This window comes from Meleagris gallopavo, chromosome 11, assembly GCF_000146605.3.
Source record: "Meleagris gallopavo isolate NT-WF06-2002-E0010 breed Aviagen turkey brand Nicholas breeding stock chromosome 11, Turkey_5.1, whole genome shotgun sequence".
Taxonomy (NCBI): domain Eukaryota; kingdom Metazoa; phylum Chordata; class Aves; order Galliformes; family Phasianidae; genus Meleagris; species Meleagris gallopavo.
Genome location: NC_015021.2, coordinates 15,432,254 through 15,454,632, shown reverse-complemented (window position 1 = coordinate 15,454,632; position 22,379 = coordinate 15,432,254). Strand labels below are relative to the sequence as shown.

Here is a 22,379-nt window from a genome sequence, read left to right as displayed (position 1 = left end):
AGCCAACCTTTACTTGGGTATGCAAAATGCCATCCTCATTTTGTTTCTTTTTCTTCATTCTATTCCTTATGCTTTGTTTTACTTCATGTTCTTTAAAAGCTACTTTGAAGACTAATTTTTTTTTTTTTTGTACATTAACCCCATGTTCTTGCTTATGGGATAACTGACCTGAACTAAGTCTCTGCAGTCCCAGACTGTCTGAGTGGACTTATCTTGAAGGGGGATCCAGTATAAAGAGACTTCAGAGCTCTTTCTTCCTGCTCCTCCCAACTAATTTGTCAGCAGAAAGATTCTTAGAGTCATAGTCCCACAGAATGACTTAGGTTGAAAGAGATCTTAACAATCACCAAATTCCAACCTCCTGCTGTGGGCAGAGTTGACCCCACCAGATCAGGCTGTCCAGGGCTCCATCCAGTCTGGACTTAGGCACCTCCCGGCATGGGGCATCCATGACTTCTCTGGGCAGCCTGTGCCTCACCACCCTCTGAGTAATATTTTTTTCCTCGCATCTCACCTAAATCTCCCCTCTTTTAGTTGAAAGCCATTCTGCCTTGTCCTATCACGATCAGAGCATGTAAGCTCACTTCAAGTACTGGAAAGCCACAGTGAGCTCTCCCTGGAGCCTTCTCTTCTACGCAAAACAAGCTCAACTCCCTCAACCTTTCTTCGTAGTAGAGGTGCTCCAGCCCTTTGATCATCCTCGTGATGACTTTCCTCTAGACTCCCTCCAACAGCTCCACATCCTTCTTGTGCTGGTGGGCCCTAGACTTGGACACAATACTCCAGATGAGGCCTCATGAGGGCAGAGGGGGACAGTTATCTTCCTTGCCCCATTGGTCACCGTTCTTTTGATGCAGCCCACAATACAGCTGGCGAATGCTTCATTGATTAAAAAAATAATAATAAAATTACCTGAAAGAGTTATTACATGTCTTTGCTTTTCCCCTCCACTGAGAGCAGTTACGAACTATTTGAAAAGGGCTGTACTTGAATGCAGAATTTTTTATGTATCTCCACCAGTATTTGTAGCAATGGAAGCACCTGTACAGGCCACGCTGTTGTGTTACACCACAACTCATTAACTATACTCAGACCTTTTCTAGATAACCTGTAACCCAGCAACCATTAATCAGTTTATGTTAGAGTATGCCTCATGGGTATTGAATGTGCTGCTAAACATCTGTAGTAAGAAAAGACAAAACTTTAGCAACTGCATCAAGGAAGAAATGATTACATGATTTTATTTTCTTTGGATTTTTATGAAGTGTAATGTAGTGCCATGGATTTTTTTTTTTAATGGAAGATGATTATACTTCCTCAGAGAAGTACATTACAGTTAAGAACTATGACAAAATGAAGAGTTTTAGTTTTCACTGTTAGGGAGTTTTCCTTTTCAGTTCAACTGATTGAAATTTCTACCCAGTCACGTTATTTGAGAGATTCAGACTTTTGAATCTTTCAGTCATAGTGGAGTCTGAGATAGCTGGGATCAAGAAACAAAGGAATACTTGCCTTCATCAGTAATGTCGGTGCTTCTCCTCCCTGGAAATTGTATGCTTTTCCCCCTTTACCATATGCTTTTATTATTCACTGTGCATTGGTCATATGCCCTGCAACCCTCAAGTCAGGAATATCTTTCTCTGGGGTCATTCAAGACTTTCTGCCATGGACTTATGTGGAAGTAAAGGCAAAATGTTTGGAAGATCAAGTTTAGGTTTTCCTGGGCATGACTTAGATTGTGAAGGGTGATCTGGAAAATGTGGAGCTTCTGGCATCTCCCTTAGACTTGAGTCAGTGAAGGGAGTACCTTCATCAGTGCCAGCACTGTGAGGGCCAAGAAGTGATAAGTCAGGAAATTTTGCACTGGGAGGTGTGAGAGAATCTTGCATATTTAGAACTGGAATGCGATAGACAGATCCAGTTACTTGGAATGGAAAGTACTTTCCAGATGTGCGTGTCTTGTTGCAATGATGCCTGTGATAGTGATGATAGAGGTAAGGATGGTGTCCTGGAGGGGGGGGAGGAGGAGGGCAGTGTGGCCCGTGATGGGGAGGGTGGTGTGGGTGATGATGTCCATGAGGAGGAGGGCAGTGTGGCCCATGATGGGGAGGATGGTGTGGGTGATGATGTCCATGAGGAGGAAGGTAGTGTGGCCCATGATGGGGAGGATGGTGTGGGTAATGATGTCCATGAGGAGGAGGACAGTGTGGTCCATGATGGGGAGGAGGAGGGCTATGTTGTTCATCATAGGGAGGAGGAATAGAAGGAGGAAAATCAGATTTCTCTTGAATAAGAGGAGGAGTGGAAGAGGGGTGCTCTGGTTCCTCCTGGGGAGGAGGACAGCGTGGCCCATGATGGGGAGGATGACGTGGGTGATGATGTCCGTGAGGAGGAGGGCAGTGTGGTCCATGATGGGGAGGATGGTGTGGGTGATGATGTCCATGAGGAGGAGGGCAGTGTGGTCCATGATGGGGAGGAGGGGGAGGACTATGTTGTTCATCATAGGGAGGAGGAGTAGAAAGGGGAAAATCAGATTTCTCTTGAATAAGAGGAGTGGAAGAGGGGTGCTCTGGTTCCTCCTGGGGAGGAGGAGGTGGGTGGTGATGTCTATGAGGAGAAGGACAGCGTGGCCCATGATGGGGAGGATGGTGTGGGTGATGATGTCCATGAGGAGGAGGGCAGTGTGGTCCATGATGGGGAGGAGGGGGAGGACTATGTTGTTCATCATAGGGAGGAGGAATAGAAGGAGGAAAATCAGATTTCTCTTGAATAAGAGGAGGAGTGGAAGAGGGGTGCTCTGGTTCTTCCTGGGAAGGAGCCAGACCGTGGTGTGGAGGGTGAGGGTGGTGATGATGTCTACCATGGCAGGGAGGAGGTGGTTCTTCGTGGCTGCCTTGATGATCTTTGTTGAAACCATGGTTATGCTCAGAGTCTTCAGGTTTGAACTGAAAGGTCGGTGGACCTCTATGCCTGTGATGATGTCTGTGATGAGGGGGATGCTTGTGTGGCCAACCTGGAGCTGGAGATCTGCATCTTTGTCCGTAGTAACGTTGCTGTTTATAAAACAAACAAACAAACAAACAGGGAAAGACATATTAAGTTATCTGTTAATAGAACAAACAGAAGAAAATGGTGACAGAGAAAGGTGGGAATTAATGGGTTTGCATTTATGGCTCCAGTGGTTTGTAAAGCAAGAAGAAACAACTATTCTTTTCAAGATAGAAGGGAAGGAATAGGTGATAGAATGTCAAATTACCAAAAAGCATCTGAAAGTACTGCACTGTGATAAAATGGAATGATATAACCAACTGAGCATGATTTGTAATGGATCAAAGCAAAATGAAAACCACACTGGAATCATTGTTGTAATATAAAATGGAATTCCAAATATGATACAGATCATCTTTCCTCTCCTTGCTTTTTAAAATTACCTTTGAACTTGTTTGCCATTCTCTACTCACTTTAACTGAGCAGTGTGATTAAGCAGAGTGGAGACACCTTTGGAGGAGGCAGTGGGGATAGCACAATTCCAATTAATCCTCCGACTATCTTAGTAGTCAAAAGCCGGTCTGTTCTCACATACAGAATCACAGCCAGGGAGTACTAAACAACCTCTGCAACGTTTCTTCTGTAACAGTGGACTGAAACTGCAGTAACCTACATTAGAATATAGCCAGAGACATTGCAATAATTGAGTACCTACCCAGGGATGGTAGAGTTCACAGTTTATTTCTATTCCGTTGGGTTCATCTGGATCACTAACAGTTCTTGCCTTGCAGAATCCTGTGTGCTAAACAAAACAAAACCCAAAAACTCAATGCACGTCTGGGTTCTTGTGATGGAGATAATAGAAGCCACTAAGAAGTCAGCATTTAAAAGTTAGGCCACTTCCTTGGATACCTAACTATGTTTATATAACTTAGAACCGGAGCTTTCTGGCCAATCGTACTTGCCCTCTAAATAATGAATAAAATATATTTAATTTCTGAGTATTCTTGACTATGAAAACCATTTCCTCATACACATCTAGAGAGCTATCGCTCTCCATCTTACTTCAGTTTTGACATCTGTAAAAACTGGTAATCTACCAATGCCTATATTGACTGATTTTTACACATATTTTTCTGTCTTTGCTTGCCAAATGTCTGTTCAGTTTAGGCTATTCTGAAATTTTCCTTGAAGTCCTCAGAAGTAGACCTTGTTGTGAGAGTGCTTTTGAGGTGAATCTCAAATCAGAGATTTTTTCCATTTATATTTTTGAGAAGTAATTTGTTGTAATCTTTAACATTACTTCCCTTAGCGTCCTGTTTGCAGTGACTTTTGTCTGCTGTCTAGTACTGTGATAGCTCTCTGTAGATAAGCCTGAATTATTCAACCCTCTGTTCTTCTGTAGCGGAGAGCAAAAAATAATCCCTGGCCCACTGATATGACACAGGACATATATTTCACTCAAAATCCATGATTCATGTTGTTATAATTGTTTTTATGAAAATAGCATGGAAAATGTACTAGGGAATGGCCACAATTTGAATGAGAAAGCCAGATCCAAACAGAAGAATTGAGCTCTAGGTCTGTAGTATGCCAGACTTCAGTTATGTTTACATTTGATAGTTTAGACTGGCTCCTTATAGAGGAAACATAGTAGGATCTGAACTTTGACATGCTGGATTCTGAATTTTGGGTTTGGGTGCATGCTTCCAAGAAATACTTGGAATCACTGTGGAAAGATCATCCTGGTGCCATCACTTCCTATTCCTAGGCTCTACTTACAGCATGCCAGTCATCCAGAAATTCACATTCCAGTGGCTCATCTGCTTGTTGCTGTTCTCTGGAACATTTGGTCTCTTTTATAGAGAATCCTAAAATGTGAGCTTCACGGGAGGCAGTCTGAAAAAGAGAGGTCAACGAAGCGGTGCTGACTGGGTGTATTTAAATAAACAAAAAGCAAACAACAACAAAAACGCTGTAATTTTAAAAGCAGCCGTGCTTCGTGCTGTTATCAACATCTCATATCATTCACACATTATCTGTGCTCTTCAAAAGTTTGTATACGTCTCTGTATTCAGCAGGAAAAGTGGATTAGATAATTTCTGCTTTTGTTCCTCTCTCTTTTATGAGTTTCGTAAATAGTTGCTTTAATTTTCGACTGTAATAGTAGTTTATTTCATGTCTCTTGAAGGTGTCCGTAGCACATGTGTCCATAAGTTTCACTGATTTAACTGAACTTTTTGAAGCTGTGGCACACTGTGGTATGTGTTTTAATGACACTTAATAGTTTCTATGTTTTATGCAGTCTGTTGAAATCCAGTAGTGTAATCTGAATTCTCACTGTAGCTAAAGATGGAGAAGTGTGAAGATAAAGAAAGAAAAAAAAAGCATTTTAGGGAGAAATCCTTGAATCCAGGTAATTTGAAAACAGTCGTGGACTGAATGGGCAGAAGTCCTACATGGAACTACAATATAAAACACTGCTAATTTTCTGAGCAGTATTGCAAGCTACGGAGCGGTGGGGTTGGCATGCTATAATTTAGATGGATTTCAGGAGCAAAATGTGCTGTGGAAGAGGTCTTTGCAGATGTGTCCTGAACTGGAACATGTACTGGGAGAATGATCCTGTGCTTTTTAAGTAAAAATCTCCAGATCTAACAACAAGAAATTGTGGTGATGCAAGAGTTATGCTTCTAATCACCTAAAGGATAAGTCTTCATGTTGACATCACTTAGAGATGGAGAAATTATTTAGCAAAGACAGTAGTTCCTCCAGAGGTACAACAAATTTACAATACAAATTTACCTCCTGTTCTTCAGAGCTCTCAGAGTGCTGCTTTGTTCTACAGCAGCCATAATGATGCTGAGTCTGCTCACAGACTCATGTGCTAAATATTTTCAGAGTAAAAAGTTGTCTGGCTTAACTTGACAGGATGTATGACTGTGATAAGACACGGCTGTACATCTCGACAAACTATGGCTGGTAGGAAATAAACTCTTATATTGTATAATATGGTAGGAAAATAGGCATACAAAATAAAAATATCCACACAAAGAAGGCTGACATGCTGAATGCCATAGCTTTAAGCAGATAAGAAATCCTTTTGCTTTCATGTGCCTAGAATTGATAAGGCTTTGCAGAAGTAGAACCTTCAATTTTAAGCAGGTGATTTATATTGAGAGGTTACACAGAGTATTTCTGATCCTAGAAGGATTTGATTTCAGGGTCCATGGTTTTGGATCTGCTCCCAGAATGCTGTCATTTATTAGTAGTAGTTCTAGGACAAAATGCCACGTACCGCCTTTAGAATCTTCTCAACTTTGTTGACTTTGAAGTAGTTTGTGTGGTTACCCTCACGGTTGAATTTTTCCAGGAGCTTTGCAGCAAGATCTTTATGTTCCTCAGTGACTTCTAAGACTTCAACTCTTACAGGACAATCTTTGCACTCCATTAAATCGGGAGGAACTGTGAAAACAAAGCAGTTACTAATATTGCAATGGATATTAATACTCTTCAGAGTAACATCTGTGTATGCATCTTTAATATGAACTCATGTTAAGAAGCTGAAATACCAAATTCTTCCTTCAAGTGAAATGCCTGCCTGTCTCTGCAAATACAGGTCTGCACTGTCATGTGAAAATGAATATTCTTAAAAAACTTCTAGCTTAACTTTGGAATCTAACCGGCTCAAATGGGCATTCTTTCAGAGTTTATTTTTTTTTCTGATACTCATTATCTTGTTTTAGTGGACTGGAGAAGTGATATCTGATATCAATAAAGTCTGTCTTAGAGGAATAGGGTACTCTTAATTTTGTTAGTCATTCTTAACATACCATTTGAATTATCTAAAATAGGAATTGTAAGCAGATGAGTTAATCTGTTATGGTTACCATCCAATAGCAGTGCACAGACTTGTACTTCACTACTAGGACTGGTCTGAAGTAGAACCTGCTAGCTTACAACAGTGGTTGTTTTACCTGGACTTAATGTGCAATTATATCCATATAATTTAGGTTTCTTCAGCAGCTGGCTTGTATATGTGATAATCTTACATTGCCCAAAGTCCTGGAGAAAAAAAAGAGAATATATGACTATCAGGTTATTTTCACTGGATTTAATCAGATGTAGTCGATCGTAGACATTGTGCCTCCTTTTAATGTTCAGTATTTCTAAGAATAACAGATATGGCCATTAACAGAATGTTTGTTCTAGTACCACTCAAAATTTGTGTTCAGATAAGATGGGATCTCCTTCTACAAAAGCCTTTGTTTAATTTTCAGTTTGCCTGACTGAGGAGACAATGGAAAACTAACACAGTGTTCTCAGTCATTCTAGTACTTATTTACAGTGAGATACTGCTAACCAACAGGGGAAGCTAAGATGCAAGAGATACTCAAAGGTTATATCAATCTTTATCAAAGTGTGGATGGACCTTTTCTCACATTCATTTTATCCATCTTAACCTTTTCTTTCTCTCTGCCCATGGCCTTCCTGCTTTGTCCTGTGTGGCAGTATCACTGCTCTCCTATTTAAATAACGTTTGGCACAGGTATTCTCATCCCACGCTGCATCATTGTACTGCAGCAAACAAGGACAAATACTGCAACACATCACATGTGTACTGACACTACCAGTGTTCTACACTGTCATGCCACAAACTCAACCGTGCTCTAAAACTGACAGAATATAACACTGGCCTTTCTGGCTGATATACTAGGAACATGAGTTAAAAGAAATCATTTCTAGTGCCCTTTAGTTGTTAGCAATTTATTCACAAAACATCAGTTCTGTTAAAAGCAGTGGAAAATGTCTTTTTGAGACAGCTAGCTTAACGAAGTTGTGCTTATTTGATAGCCCTTTCCTAAACCTTTAGCTGATGGTTAGCAACTCTGGAAACCAATCAGTGTTATTTTTATAGCGAGCCATATTAAAACCTAGCCTTTGCTTTGCGCAGGAATTCCTTGGCAATCAAATTATGTATTTATTGACACATGATTCTGCCTGGATGCTATTACTTACCATGGCATAGAGATCACCATATTCACAAGTCTCCCAGGATCTTCCAGATAACACGGAGCATTCCGTTTCCAGCACATCCAAAGTTAAGTAAAGGACTGATGAATTTTCCTGAAAGAGAAGTATGGGTTAAAAAAAAAAAGAAAGAAAAAAAAAATAATTTGTTTTTGAGAAACTTGGTCTGAAAGAATTTTTTTTTAGAAGTAGATATGTTTAATCTTTATTGTAGCTTCTCCAGTTCCCTAGTATCCCTAGTAAGGCTATTCTGAGCTGACAAGCATAGTATCATGGAATGGTTTAGGCTGGAAGGGAGCTTTCATCGTCATCTTGTGCAGTCGGTTGTTCAAGGCAAAGCTAAGTTTTAAGTTAGATGAAAATTAGATCAGCCTTGCCCAGCTGAGTTGTGTGTACAGCCAAGACAGACACTCTGCAACCTCTTTGAGCAGTTCCAGTACTTAGTCACTCGCTGTAACATTTGTGGCTTTACACCTCGACAGAATTTCCTTTCCTGCAGCATATGGCTGCTGCCTCTCAACTTCTGTTGAGAACCTGTGAGAAGAGTCTGTTGTTAACCCAGCATCTGTCACATAAAGAAAATGGTAATGTTGAAAAGTTGTCATTCCCTCCTGATTTTCACATTGAACACCCTGGTCTATTAGCAAACCTGCTGACAGATTTTCCAAATTCATCCATTTCAAATGACCTTAGTGACCAGATGCTGTTTCAGAACTTTGCTTCCTACCCTGTTTATTTGAGGAGTGATGCAATAAAAATGTTATAATCCCAACAAATTTAGGAACCTTAGCTCTGAAATTCTTCCAGTATGTTCTGTTTCCAGAGCAAATGGGATGGGGAATCATAATTTGAATATGAGTGCCATTGTAATGGAAAGTGGTGTTAAGAATTATCTGTGGTTCACAGAAACAGTATTTTATTTTTCTGCAGGGAAATGAATCTCAATTCACATTTGGAATGCATTACTTAAACTTCATGCAACCCCGGTATGGACATTAGGAATGAAAACATTTCATTTTATCATTTGGATAAATTGATGCAAAGCCCTTCGCTGTGATTGAATGCGTCTTCAGGTTTTAGGAAACTTCATCCATTCAGATTCCTTTGTCAGAGCGTTTCCAAACAGGCAAGACCTCAGGAAAGAGTTACCACAGTCTACTGTAATGTTTTATTAGTGAGTGTCCACCAGTGTAGTGCTGCACACTAGTTTTGCGGTGTCTGTGTCTCAGCATTGTCTCTCTTTTAAAACAGTAGGCTAGGTGATCTGGACAAAGATATGTATTATTCTGTGTCAGAATCAGGAAAAGAATATAGCCATCCTGGCACCCATTCTGCCTATTATCCACACGATTATTCTCTGCTTGGAGATAGTTAGCATTTTTATTGTACTTGATAATTTTTTTATAAATTCAAGCTGCTAGTCATCATATTAGTGAAATGCAGACAGAGAAGGGAACAAATACAGTGACAAAGACTATTTTTCTCTCATTTGTGTTCATGGAATTGCACTGAATGGGATGGTAAGATGGTCTTTTGTAAAATGTACTATTCACTTGGAGTGAAGCGATTCAATACTTTTACTATGTCATCAAAACTTGTGAAATGCTAAAGAAGCCAATTTATCCCTGGCAAATATTTATTTTCTTCAATAGGATGAATTTGGATTCTATAAATCCTAAAGCAGAGTTTGGGTGTAATTAGGTGTCTACATCCAAATATGCAGAAGAAAATTCCTCTGTTCAGCAGCTCTGTACAAGCCCAGAACTGTTATGGTGAGAATACACGAAGTATCTTTTGCTTCTACAACTCCCATGTAAACTTAATAGAGATACAACTAAGAATTTGTCTGGTTAAGTTTCTTCAGGGGATTGATGTCATAGTTTCAGTGCACACTATTGCATGGAAAAATAGATTATCCACAGAATAACATTCTGGTTTTTTGTTTGTTTGTTTTTTAATGTTGCCTTGTCAGGGCATCTGCCATTACTTTTTGCTCAATAAAGTACATACTCAGCATGGAAGAAACCACACTCACTAGCTGTTGTTCCAAGAAGGCACAGAACCCTCATGGGATTAATGTTTTAGCAGTAGGTTAGATCAGTTCTTATAGACTCTGCGTGACTGTTAATGCTGTCAAGTGCAAAGACAGCAAAATTTATTTACAGCAATTTATTAATGATGAATTTATTAAAATTTACAAAGCAAAACAGGAGCATTCTTCAAGGGCAGGAGACTTGAGGGCTTAAGTCTCTATGCTGAAGACTGCTTGTTTCCTAGATGAGCTTTTCAATCACTTGACTATTACATCAAAATCCAATAATATCACTCCCTGCATCCTTTTCTTTGGAAAACAAGACGTTCTCTTGATATTCTGGAAGCCTACCTGGAGACCTGTAGCAATCTGAACTTCGGGTTTCTTTTTGAGTTTTTACTTGTCTTAAGGAAGGGGCAGTTTTAAGCATCTCCCTCAAAAAACAGTTTGCTTTTTTTTTAGTTGCAATATGAGATGCGTAATACGTCTCCTAAGCAATGCAGATATGCGAATTTTCATTTACTAAGTGAGCAGCTGAAAGGTAGCCAAGTTCATAGGCAATACTGAGTGTCCTTGGTCTCTGTCATCTAAAAGTTAAAGTAAATGAAACTTGTATTCTGTTGGTTACAGCTGTTAATTTGCTTTGGCCTTTAGGAAGGCATTCATTGAGAAAGGCTCATGAATATGGTCTCTAGGAAAAAGAGAGAGAAATATGGAGAAACCTATGAAATGGGAAATGGTCCTGCTATGTACCTATGAAATAGTTCTACATTGAGCCCTTTCCCTTTTTTGCAGGCTGGTGTTTTCATCTCTAGCTTCCTCAACCTTTCTTCTTTCTCTCCTGTTACACAGATATTTTCAAAGTTAAGATAATAATGAAATACCTATCTTGAACTATACCTTGATCTAGTTAATGCTAGACTTTAGCATATTAAAGAAAGCCTCTAAGTATAAATTATGAATGTTATTTGAGACCTGACAACAGACCAGGCAGATTAATTTATAGTACTTCACAAAGCTATTCAGAGCATCTCTCATGCTACCATCCAGTCAGCCAAGAAAATAGAAGGCGTTCAGCATCCCTGGAACATACAGTAAATCACGCACAAGGGAATGCTGTGATAATGTAAATCAGACCTGATTCATTGAATCTTATCAGCATTGCTCTGCTAAAAACAATCATCATCGACTTTTAATGAACTGGCTCATTATTTTATCATCATGATCTTGTATAAATCAGCTTTTAAATCAACACTTACCGTGTGTAGTTTGTGTGCATCAGCAACACGGAACAGGCCGAAGACGTAGCCGTCCTGGCGATGTCTGTTCACCAAATCCAGCGCCGTTCCTGCGTCTGTCTCAATGGTCTCACAGTCTGTAGGTGCAGCGGCCTGGCTGGTTTTGGTTTGGGCATTGCAACAATGCAGAAGTGCTAGAAAAAAAGCTGAAGTTATACGCAGCATTTTGTTTGTGGCGTTAGGTCACTTCTGCTCATGCTCTGATGAAGCCAGTATTCTGCTTTTGAATCAGAGCGGCCCACGGAAGCTTTAAATGAATGCTAAAAAGTCATGGTTTTATATAAATTTAGGTGTTGTGTCACAAGACCATTACCTTGGCCCTGGATTAATGTTTGCAAACTGAAAGTAAATGATTACACTGCGATTTGAACAGATTTTGAAGAAAGTGAGCCTTTAAATAGTCTTTGGAACACCATCAAAGGGGCTGTGTTTGTGATTCTTTAAGCAGGCATTGTGCAATAGTGTTTCACTATGAAAAATATTTAGCTTCCAACACTATGCTGGTGAGCCTGGCATTAAGAAGTTTGAGTTTGTTTGCAGGTATTATGCAATCTTGGTTTCCTGTTTGCGATAAAAATAGTTGAAATGAAAATATACTGGAATCTTTGTGGTTGTATTATGGCTGTGTCTATGTGATTGCAGCTCCTTAATGGTGAGAGCACCAGTGAACAAGAATGTCACTCAGATCAGGAAAAGAGATGCAGCTCAAGGTGCCCTTGCAAGCTGGTGGTCCATGGCTTCTGTGCGAGTACCTGCCACTCTTGCAGATGGGAGAATTTAGAGCAGACTTCTACCAGCTGCACGTGTTTTCAGAATGGTACACAGAATAGGATTGATTGGCTTAATACCAGTGTAATCTGGTCATGGCATGAAAGGACATAAACCTACCTTCGTGCTCTCAATCTGAGAAGTTCTTTGTGCTCTTTGGCTGTAGTAGTTTCAAAAGACTTAAAAAAAACCCTGATAGTATTTTAGTATTTATTAAAATAATGCAGTGCATACTAATGTTCATAGCTTTCACAGCTGCCAATGTTTGCACGTTTGACTTTGAGGTTTTTATTTTATTTATTTTTGAGAGAAACATTAAGAAATATTATGGGTAATCACTCTTAGCCTTCATTAAATTACTGAATAAAACCCCGACTTTTAGCTTGTCTGTCATCTGAGAAATCACATTCAAAAATGTCCAGAGCCAAAGCAGTGGCTTTCTTCTAAAGCCTGGTGGCATATGAGCCCATTGTGTGATCCTACAATATGAGAGTGAGGGACACTTGGCACTAGTCTGAATTGATTCAAAATGGAAAAAAGTAGTATGCCTGTATGTAAAGTAGTATTCTTCTTGCCACAGAAAGATGTGGAGGTGAACAGTATCAGTGAGGTCAGAAATGGTTTAGAAAAGTTTGTAGGCAGCAGGTCTTAAAGTGTGTACTAGGACTAAGCAGAGTCGTGCTCTTTAATATCCCCAGTACAATAATTCTGGACACCAGAAAAGCACAAGGGATGGATTGCAAAAAGGAAGCAGGCCCACATGCTTCTCCTAACCACAATTGTTTTGCCACAGTGAGACATGAATACTGGGCTGGAAGAAACACACTTGTGATGCAGTCGGATATTTCTTTTGTTTAATTTTTTTATGATGTTTCATTATAATAATTCCAAATTTCTTCTGGAAAAAAAAAGGTAAAATAAATGCTGTGTAAATAATCAAAGGCATCTGAAACACCTCTCCCCAGTTAGAAATAATATTCACATCAAAATGCTGTGTTTCATATCCCACTCCCATTCATTACTTACAGTACTGTTTAATTTTTCAAATGGGCAGTCGTACTGAAGAAAGGCATCAAATTAGGTAATTTATAACATAATTCCCTTAGTCATCTATTGTTTGCAGATTGTTTGTTCTTTATTTTTCTTTTTGTTCTGTGCTGTTCGTTGTGACACTGATCATTTTCTTGACGGAGGCTTATGCATTTTTTATGGGTGAAACAGAAACACTGTGAATAAAGAGTATAAAATGTACAGTTCCTGCAAAATTAACCGCAGAAATAAAAGTAAGGTTCTGTTCCCACTGTAGAGAGTTTTGTCCTCGATTTTTGAGGGAAATGACAAATTGATTTAATTATAAGGTTATACTATATAAGTATAGTATAGTATAATATTAAATAACATTTATATTGGTGTCATATTATTTAGGCTAATTATAAGAGGTAAACCCATAAAGTAAGAAGAAAACCCACTAGCTTTTAATGCTAAACAGTATTGACATCCTCTTCTCCATTTACGCACCATGACACAGAGCAGGGCTTAGTAAGGGTCCTGAGAGCATCCCCCCTCCCAGCAGTTTGGCTGCCAGGGCTCAGGGCCGCTCAGCTGCAGCACAGCTGGGGCTGCACCCCTTTCACCTCGATGAGTTTGGGGTGAGAGTCCCACACGGCATTGCAGAGCAGCCACAGCCAGGGCCGTCTCAGCCCTGTGAGGGCTTCTGCTCTCTGCAGTTACCTTTCTTCCATGTTGTGATGGGAAGAATTTAAGAATTAAGAGCCAAAGTACCCCACTTACATTTCTCTTTGTAATCTATTCTTGTGTTTTTGTGAAACAGAGAACTCAAAAGACGAATACTTTAATAAGCAGTTTATTTGTTTAAAGATGTTGCACAGATGGGAAGACCGCCTCGTCACTGTGGCTATTATTTTGTTGCAGGTAGTTAAGGTGACTGGGTGCCGACTAGACTTTGGCAGGCTTTCCAGTAAGCAAAGGATGTAGGATGGAATCTATCTGCTTTGCTTCTCCTGGGCATGAGTCTGATAGAGAAACTTCTGCAGGGAAAGGGAGGATAACTGGTCCAGTGACTGGTTTGTCTATGTGAGTCGTCTCTCCATCGGGGGCCGGTGGAGTAGACACACATTCTATAGCCCTAGGTGGAACTGGTTTTCTATCTTCCTGCTCATTTTGGCTTTCTCTTAGTTTATGAAATGAGATGTCCTCAGTTGAAGGAGGGAGAATTTTGACACAGCCCATTGTTTTTCCTAGATGTAGGGAGAAAGGATTGGTTTCTGCAGGGAAAGCTTGTTGATGATTCTGGCTGGATTCTTCAGATCCCTGATTAGTTTGTAGTTTTCCTTCTTCAGTGACAGGATCCTAAAAAAAAAAAGGCAACAAATATCACATTTATTGAAGCTGTTACAATTTTTTTTCCTTTATCTACAATCCCGATTTGCAAAGACCAGCTGTAGAACAGAACCATGAGGGTCAGACACATGGAACTTCCTCTTAAGCCAGTGCATGAATCCTGGGTAACTACACTTGGCCTTTTTTTTTTATTTATTATTATTTCTTTATAGATTACTTTGAGCACTGTCTCTGTGATAGATGCTGTACTCTCTTGCCTTTTTATCCACCTAGCAACAGTCTGCTTTATCACAAGAGAGATTTCTCCTTGATTTGGCCTTATCACTTTCTTGAATTCCATATCTTTGTGCATTAGAAAATTTGAAAATGGTTGGGCTCTCAGGAGTTCAATTCTTTTTTTGTAAAGGGGTGCTACTCTTGCAATATTAAGATTAGATAAAGAAATACCTGTGGGCTGTAGATTTCACAGGATATTGTGATGGTCTCCTTCTGTTCCATGTCACTGTTTACTACAGAGCCTTTGCAGAAACCCATTTGCTGGAAGAAGAAAACGCAAGTATTATTTTCATATTGTAGTGCTGATACTTGGCTCTTATCTTGTAAAATTGGTGATTATGAATGGCTGAGTTGTTACAGCTTCTACATGTATTCGTAGGGATAAGCAGCTTGGGCAAACTTTTATTTTGGGATTGGCAAGCTTATAAAGGAAGGGTTTTGAAAAAGGCTTTATGTTTACAAAGGAGGGTTAGGTAGCACAATAGTAAAAATAAACTGTCTACTTAAGGTCTGTCTACAACGGCACACATAAGTTCTGCTGCAGCACAGTATCCCCATGGAAGTGAGGTGTGTAATAGAGCACGGTGTGGTTTCTCAGCCAGAAACAAATTCACATTATATTAATGAAAGAATCCATGACAAGATGTTGCTTATAACAACTGTGGACTGCAGATAGTGTGACTTGGATCTCAGTTAAGACGAGACTTGAAACGGAACATCTCAGCAGCATGCTCATTTAATCTTTAGTTTCCTTTGATATTTTTTTCCTTGGATGTTTTCCCCAACTGATTTAATTGTGAATATACTCTTTGTGCTCTGTTTGCAATTCATTGTCCGTATCTGCTTATTTGGAAGAAGTCCTTAAAAATGTTTCGCTTTTGTAAAGCAATGGCTACCCATTTTTTCTGGATTTACTTTTGTTTGTTTTGGTTTCCTTTGTTCATAGACTTCTAGGAAATAGTTTGGAACTTTTACTGAATTTTTTCCTGTATTTTAAAGTAGTTTGTATACGTGCAAACCAGGGCTACAACCCATAGGAAGACTTCCATGGGTTTTGCTTTGCTTCTCGTCTGCAGAGAACCAAAGGATTAGGCCAAATGTTCACTGAAGAATCATAGTATCTGTTTGTACTCACAGCTAATTCAGGTGAAAGAGGCTTGCACTTGGAGACGTCAGCAGCTGGTTCCCTTTTGGGGCAGGATGTCTCCTGAATTACAAACTCCACAAAATGCGCCGGACCAATGACCCACTGTTAGTAACAGACCAGTGAGAATCCAGTGAGAACCAGCCTATGTGTGTCTGTCAAGGAGGAGAAAAAGTCCTATAGACCTCAAAATTGATGTAGAACTCCTTTTAAGTGTGAAAAGAGCAGGTAGTATTTGGATATTGCTACTGAAAATGATTTTTACCTGCGCTACTTTATTGCTTGATTATTTTTTTACTTCTTACAGATGCACAGTCCTATTAACTCATGGATTAGCTATCGTTCAAACAATATTTTTTTTTCCTGATAGATTAGCATCCATGTAGAACTATAAATCCAAAGTTTGCTCATTGTCTCACTGATCAATTCAGACTGCTTTAAGGAAGAGGATCACTTTTTCCATTTTTTAGAAAGTGCAGGTACCTCTGGGTTGGAAACTTGATTAAATATTGCATTGTAGTACTATTTAACAAAGAGCAAAATCCCCCCTGCTCTCTATACGTAATGAATTTTAGAGAGACTGGATATTGGATCTTGTAAACAGCATTTTGCCAGGAGACCATTAATTCTCTATTATTCTCATATTAGTTTTAAACCAGGCTTAAAGTCACTTAGTGTATCACAGATCTGTGTAAGAAGGGATGACTGTGCTTTATTAATTATGTTCTAGTTGGGAGCCATTAATATACGGTGATGATGGAAGGAAGAGCTCACAGTGAGGCTTTCCTAGATTTTGGAATGTCAATCTTCAGTTTTACAAAAAGGTTCTTTTTGTAACTGATGGAGACAAAATCTTGGATCAATGCAGATCCTTATTTCCCAGGAGAATTCTCCATGGAAATAATCTCACTGCTATACATATACAGCTTCTAAACAAGCTGTAAGATGCAACAAATCATATTTCTTGACAGCTAAAGCAAGTCGTATGAGCCTTGGCTTACCTGCATTGAAGCTCTTGTGACATTGAGGACAGAAAAATAATGAGTTTGTTCACTCTCTTCATTGAACTTGGCAAGGCTTTTAACAGCAGTCTCCAAATATTTGGGCTCAGTTGGACAGTCATCAACTGGGCAGTCGGGACATACTTCCCAAATATATCTGGGTGGAACTTTTTAATTCAGACAAAACAATGCCATTAGAGAGGAATTCTCAAAACCATAAGAACATGCTGGCAGTGTAGGTCACTCCAAACGCATCTGTGCCCCCCACCACCTTAACTCCAGAGCAGCAATCCGTTCATGGTTTCACTCTGCATTTTTGAAAATGTCATTGGATTCAGAGACACTTCAGAAAAAAGCTCAGGCTGCTGAGAGTGGGCGTGCTGTTCTCACTTGCCCTTCACAAACCCATAAAAATACTCTTTGGGACACAGGATAAAAGCCCAAATAGAAGCCATGGGTTTCCCAGATGTGAAAACAGCTATTTCTGCATTGCTTTGTGCTGCAGGACTGCTCTGGTGCTCCGGCCTTACGATCACTGACCTGAGAAAAATAGGTCAGGTGAAAGACCTGTGTTGCCGTAATTACAACTAAAATGCAACTACTAGATGACAAGCTACTTTTCCAGTCCTTTTTAAAAGTGAGTGTAATAAATAAAGACATACCTGGCTGCAAATTGCACTCATAAGTATTCAGATGAGCAATTTTTCTTGGCTGATTAATGTAGATAATTGCTTTGCATTGACCATAAACCTAAAACAATGTAAACATGCAGGAACAATTAACCTTTAGCAGCCTTTGTAGTGATAGAGAGTGAGCTGTTAGTTTTCTTCTCACAGTCGTGAAATAATTTTCAAGAAGAAAACTCTTAATATTCAAATGGGGCTGAAGCACGTTTCTCTTCTGAATATCTCCTTTAGAAATAAAAACTCAGATCTTCCCCCGGTGTCAGTTCTGAGTTACACTTGTGCAGTATTTGTCTGCAGGACGGCCTATGGAGGACCACTCTTCTGTGGGCTGAGAACTGCCCTTGTGTGAGACAGCACCTTACCAGCCTGTACCCTGCCATCCAGTCCTTCGTATCCCTGCTTTCCTCTCCCTGCTCTGCCCATAGCAAGGAAGTAGAGTGATATGAACGACCCTAAGTTTTGTGGTACAGTAATACCACCCTTGCACACCAAGAAACACTGACTTTTGTCAGAATATAAATGCTGACCTATTAATATTCATTTTACCTTTATGTTTGAAAGTCAAATTTATGTTCTCAGTGTGCTTCTTAAATATAATCAGGACTTCTAGGACAAACATTTCTAGACTTCATAGAAGCTGTTCTCTTTTCATATGCAGGGCTTCTTTCTAGCCAGTCTCCATTCCTTAATGTTGCTTTTCACTTGTTTGGAATAATTTTTCTCACCTGTAGTAACAGTCATAAATCACTTTGTCTTTGCAGCTTATCTTGCTGGGCTTTCTGTTTTCTCCCCTTTCCAACACAATTTTTTGTAAAATTGTTGAAAAAAAAGTAGAATTAAAGCAAACTAAAAATCCCATGTTATATAAATTTATTTTATTTTCTTCTTGACAGTCTGTCTTTAAAACAAACTCTTACAGGGCTAAATAGTGCCCTAGCATAGCTGTTTAGCTATATCTGCTTATCAGTTATGATCAAAATTTTTCATTCAATTTTCATTTTATAAACTAAATCTTACCTCTCTATAAACTGACTAGAAAGTACAGAGGAAAACTGTGAACCTTAAAAAAGAGACTTGATTTTTTCTTACTAAGACTCTGCTGTCTACTGAGAATGCACGCGTAGGGATTTTGCTGTCTTTAGTAGTACCTGAGTAACACTCATACCTGAGATTCAGTATGAAAATAAAATCCTTACAGTTGTATGAGCCGGTCTGACCCTGCAGTTCTTCCACAACTGTTTGCTGAGTACGTGGCATTCGGTATCCACTACGTCCAAGATGAGATAGAAAACAGAACCAGTGATCTCCTGAGCACAAGAAAAGAATGGGTCTTATCGCACAAATAAAAAACTTGCATGTGTGCTAACTGCACATTTAGACTGAGATTATGTCTTATTGAAGAGGGAGATAAAACTAAATGAATTGATTTCACTGGTTTATGGAGAAAAGAAACCACTTTATGGGGCAAAAGTCTTGTAGAAATCTGGGGCCAACGTCTGTACCATTTTAACATGTTATTTCCTGTTTCCTGTGCCTCTCTTGTATAATATCAGCTCTACTACTCTGGATATTATGAGGTTATTATAAGATCTACACATCTTTTTGTCTACCTGCTTCGGTATGCATCATTCTCCTCTGGGGAAAGGATAATTTGGGGTTTATTCAGAGCTCAGCAGATCTCTGAAGGTTTCATTATCCTTCTTTTAATTTTCATAAAAAGAGCGCTATGCAAGGGCCTTTTGATATCTGCTTGGTACTGAATAAAGGCTCGTATCTTTTCTGCTCCGACAAAAAGATCCCCTCCTCAATGCTGCTGATGCTAGTACTGCTGTGCCACGTGTGCTGGGAAGCTTGGGAGCCAGGAGAGATTTGGCAGCAGCACAGAATTGATTGCCTCTGTGGCAGGATGTTCTGGTGCAAGGGGAAGGAATGAAGTATTTTGGCATGATTTGTAATTTTGGTTAAGTGGCTGTTATTGAAGTTAATCATGAGTATCGTGTATGAAAGAAGGCTCTGTCCTACTTACATGTAAGTTAATAGCAGATGGCTTATTAGTTTCAATTAGAGCAAAACTGAGCCACAAGTTGCTTAAGGGCAGATTAGAATTTGAAGTCATTTTGAAAATGTTTTTATCCTAAGTACTGGCTAAAAAAGTGGGAAGAAGGAACTTGGACTGATTAAATATACATATATATTTCTTGAAAATGTTGAGGTGCATTGAAGGTTGCATAATATTGTTACTGCCGGTGATTATCCCTGACATAGCCAACTGCTTATTATGTACTCTGTTCCAGCAGCAGCAAGATTGTGACAAAGGGCTTAGATTGCCTGGTGTGTTATTACAGTGTCTCAAAACACCTTATTTGTAGGATAAGCTTATTAGATGCTTACACATTCGGGAGTAAATTAAACTCCCGAAGAAACAAAGAACAAACTGTGCCCTAATTAAATAAGTTAAGATTCTAGGAAATTAAGTGGCAGACCAAATCCCAAGCAAGGCCCAGAATCCCCTTGTGCTGAGCTGGACTCGGCGTGGGTGAAGGGAGAAGCAAGGAGACCAACAGTGGTTTAGAGCATGTCTGCACCCAGCTTTGGTGGCAGGACTGGGGAAGCACCAGCTCCATGAGGGCAATGTGCGTTCTGGGCCAACCCACAGGTGTCCTATGTGGAAACAGCTCTCAGAAGGGCTGACCCAGTGCATAAATGCGTTTGGGCCTGGTGCAATCATTTAAGGTTATCCCTTGCTAGTGCCAGTAGCTTCATCTGTCATTACACAAAATAGTAATAAACTAAGCATGCACAGGGAAATAACACATTTGAGGATATGTATTCCCGTTTGTTCCCTGTAATTTTTGCACTTGAACTGTTTTTGGATTTCTTCTGTAGAATGAGTCATCATTTAGAGATGTGTAAAGGAATTCCCTGGTCCCAAGCTGGATGTGTTTCCACCTGTTAGCACTCACATCTTTTGTGCAAAATGTGTGGTGACTTATTAGCTCTTGCACTCCAACTGCTCAAGGCAGTGGGGAGAAGATGTAATATGAAATTAAATCCAAGTAGTGGTGTTTCATATCAAATCGGAACTGATGCCTGGAGCTATTCCAGGGGCAGGCGGCAGAGAATCATGCCTGAGCTTTGCTCTCTAATTGCCCACAGCGGTGATGAAACTGTTTCTATTCATCTGTGCATAAAGGTGACATGGCCCCTGCAGTCCTGTGAACGTAGATTTACATTTGTCTCAGAGTATTTTGCAGTTCAAATAACTATTGGTGGGGAATGATAGACGCAGGGCTCTTTGTGAGAGAAACAGATGTAGAACAAGCAGTAAACTTACCTGAGGATGTTCTCTGACACTGAGAATGCGATAGAGGCTGAGGATGTAGCCCTCTGTTCGGTCAGCATTGATCTGGCGGAGGGCCAGGTCTGCAGCCTCCTCCACTGCAGCGTCATGGCAGCTGGGGGAGAGCAGCACGCTTGGCAGCTCTCTGGCAGGAGGAGAGGCAGCCCAGGAGCAAAGCGCCTGCGTGCCAAGGAGCACTGAAATAAATAAAAGCATTCTGCTTAGAAAAAGCAGTGCGGCAGATCAGAATGGCAAGTTGGTACAGAAGAGCTGAGAGCTGTGTGAAACAGCAGGCTTTGTAATGGAACCGTGTCTTTATAAACTGCTGTCCTCTCTTTATTACGTATTGCACATCACCTTTAAACTATAGCTACAATTGCAAACACTAAGTCAATGATTACAAGGCTTTGTAAGCGTTGTGGCTCTCTCTGAGACCAGAGAGCACTTTTTCCTTCTGCCTTTACAACTCCGGTTCAGACGTGGTTGGGCAGGTCGCATAACTTTGACCTCATCACAAGGCACAAGAATATACAGAGAAAGCTGCTTTCTTAAGGAGCCAGCAGTTCCTAAATAAACCTGCATACAGGACAGCTCTGGCTCCAACTCTGTTCTGTCAGTGATCCAGGTTTTCTCCCAGGTAAAACAATGACAGAAGTCTCACTGGTTTGAGTGGAAGTGGGGTAAGAGTCAAGAGGTTGATGGATTTCACACCTGGCATTTCTATTTGTTAAATTCTAATTGTAAACAAATATACCAACTCTTTAAGTTACATGCTGTCAACTTGGAACTTTGCAGGGACAGAAAGGTCAGTCTGGATTCATTCTCTTTCTACTCACTTAGATGCCTGCAAATTATTGTTAACCCTTAGCCACGGCCAAGCAAGCAAAATGCAATCCATGTCCAGGCAAGAGGCCTGTGGACAAGTGGTCTGCTCAAGCCATTACGTACTTTTGTACATGCATACAACATGACAGCAAGTAACGTAAAAAGACTTAATAGTTTCATCACGGCGTCTGCTTTTAACCAGGAATTTCCCTTGTCTTCGTTTGGGACTTAGCAATCACTGTAATTGCATATAGTAGCAGAGATGTGGTAAGCTGAGATTTGTTCTTGCCCCAAAGGCTTCACTTCTTTTGGTGGAGTGCTCCAAAATGAGCCACATTGAGAGGTTGGAGGAAACAGTAAATGAAGCAGGGCTGCCAAAACATTGCTGGGTGAACACTCCATTATGGAATTTGTTCCCTTGCAATGCCTTGACTCCAGCCCACTCATCTTTTGTTGCCTGGAGCTCTCAATTTATTGACACTTACCAGGTATTTGATTGGCAACTCTGAACCTTTTCTGTTTCATTCCATCTTCTTACTGCCACATTGAGCAGAAAACTTCCTGAACTTGCCATCCTTTCACATTACTTCTGATACCAAATGCAGGTGCTGTTCTCTTCTTATCTCCTC

General features: G+C 40.0%; 2 protein-coding genes across 2 annotated transcripts; both read right to left on the bottom strand.

Annotated features, from left to right (window-relative positions):
* Positions 1 to 1,215: 1,215 nt before the first annotated feature.
* Positions 1,216 to 11,613, bottom strand: HRG (histidine rich glycoprotein). The gene is made up of 7 exons (XM_010716840.2): positions 11,311 to 11,613; positions 8,008 to 8,115; positions 6,966 to 7,053; positions 6,287 to 6,453; positions 4,771 to 4,887; positions 3,704 to 3,790; positions 1,216 to 3,053 (listed from the first exon to the last, which is right to left on the bottom strand). Exons 1-7 carry the CDS (start codon positions 11,512 to 11,514, stop codon positions 1,647 to 1,649), a joined length of 2,178 nt encoding a protein of 725 aa, XP_010715142.1. The 5' UTR covers positions 11,515 to 11,613; the 3' UTR covers positions 1,216 to 1,646.
* A 2,352-nt stretch (positions 11,614 to 13,965) lies between these two features.
* FETUB (fetuin B) lies at positions 13,966 to 21,241 on the bottom strand. Its single transcript, XM_003209178.4, has 7 exons — positions 20,920 to 21,241; positions 18,782 to 18,892; positions 17,562 to 17,649; positions 16,900 to 17,066; positions 15,890 to 16,003; positions 14,926 to 15,015; positions 13,966 to 14,487 (listed from the first exon to the last, which is right to left on the bottom strand). The coding sequence occupies exons 1-7, from the start codon at positions 21,139 to 21,141 to the stop codon at positions 14,074 to 14,076; spliced, it is 1,206 nt and encodes a 401-aa protein (XP_003209226.1). The 5' UTR covers positions 21,142 to 21,241; the 3' UTR covers positions 13,966 to 14,073.
* Positions 21,242 to 22,379: the final 1,138 nt, after the last annotated feature.

Coding starts and splice junctions, on each gene's coding strand:
- HRG (XM_010716840.2), bottom strand. CDS start 11,514: ATGCTGCGTATAACTTCAGCTTTTTTTCTAGCACTTCTGCATTGTTGC. Junction 8,116..11,310: donor ATGCACACAAACTACACACG/GTAAGTGTTGAT, acceptor CTTCTCTTTCAG/GAAAATTCATCAGTCCTTTA. Junction 6,454..6,965: donor TAATTGCACATTAAGTCCAG/GTAAAACAACCA, acceptor TTGTTTTCACAG/TTCCTCCCGATTTAATGGAG.
- FETUB (XM_003209178.4), bottom strand. CDS start 21,141: ATGCTTTTATTTATTTCAGTGCTCCTTGGCACGCAGGCGCTTTGCTCC. Junction 17,650..18,781: donor TCAGACCGGCTCATACAACT/GTAAGGATTTTA, acceptor ACATTGTTTTAG/GTTTATGGTCAATGCAAAGC. Junction 14,488..14,925: donor GTGAAATCTACAGCCCACAG/GTATTTCTTTAT, acceptor TTTTTTTTTTAG/GATCCTGTCACTGAAGAAGG.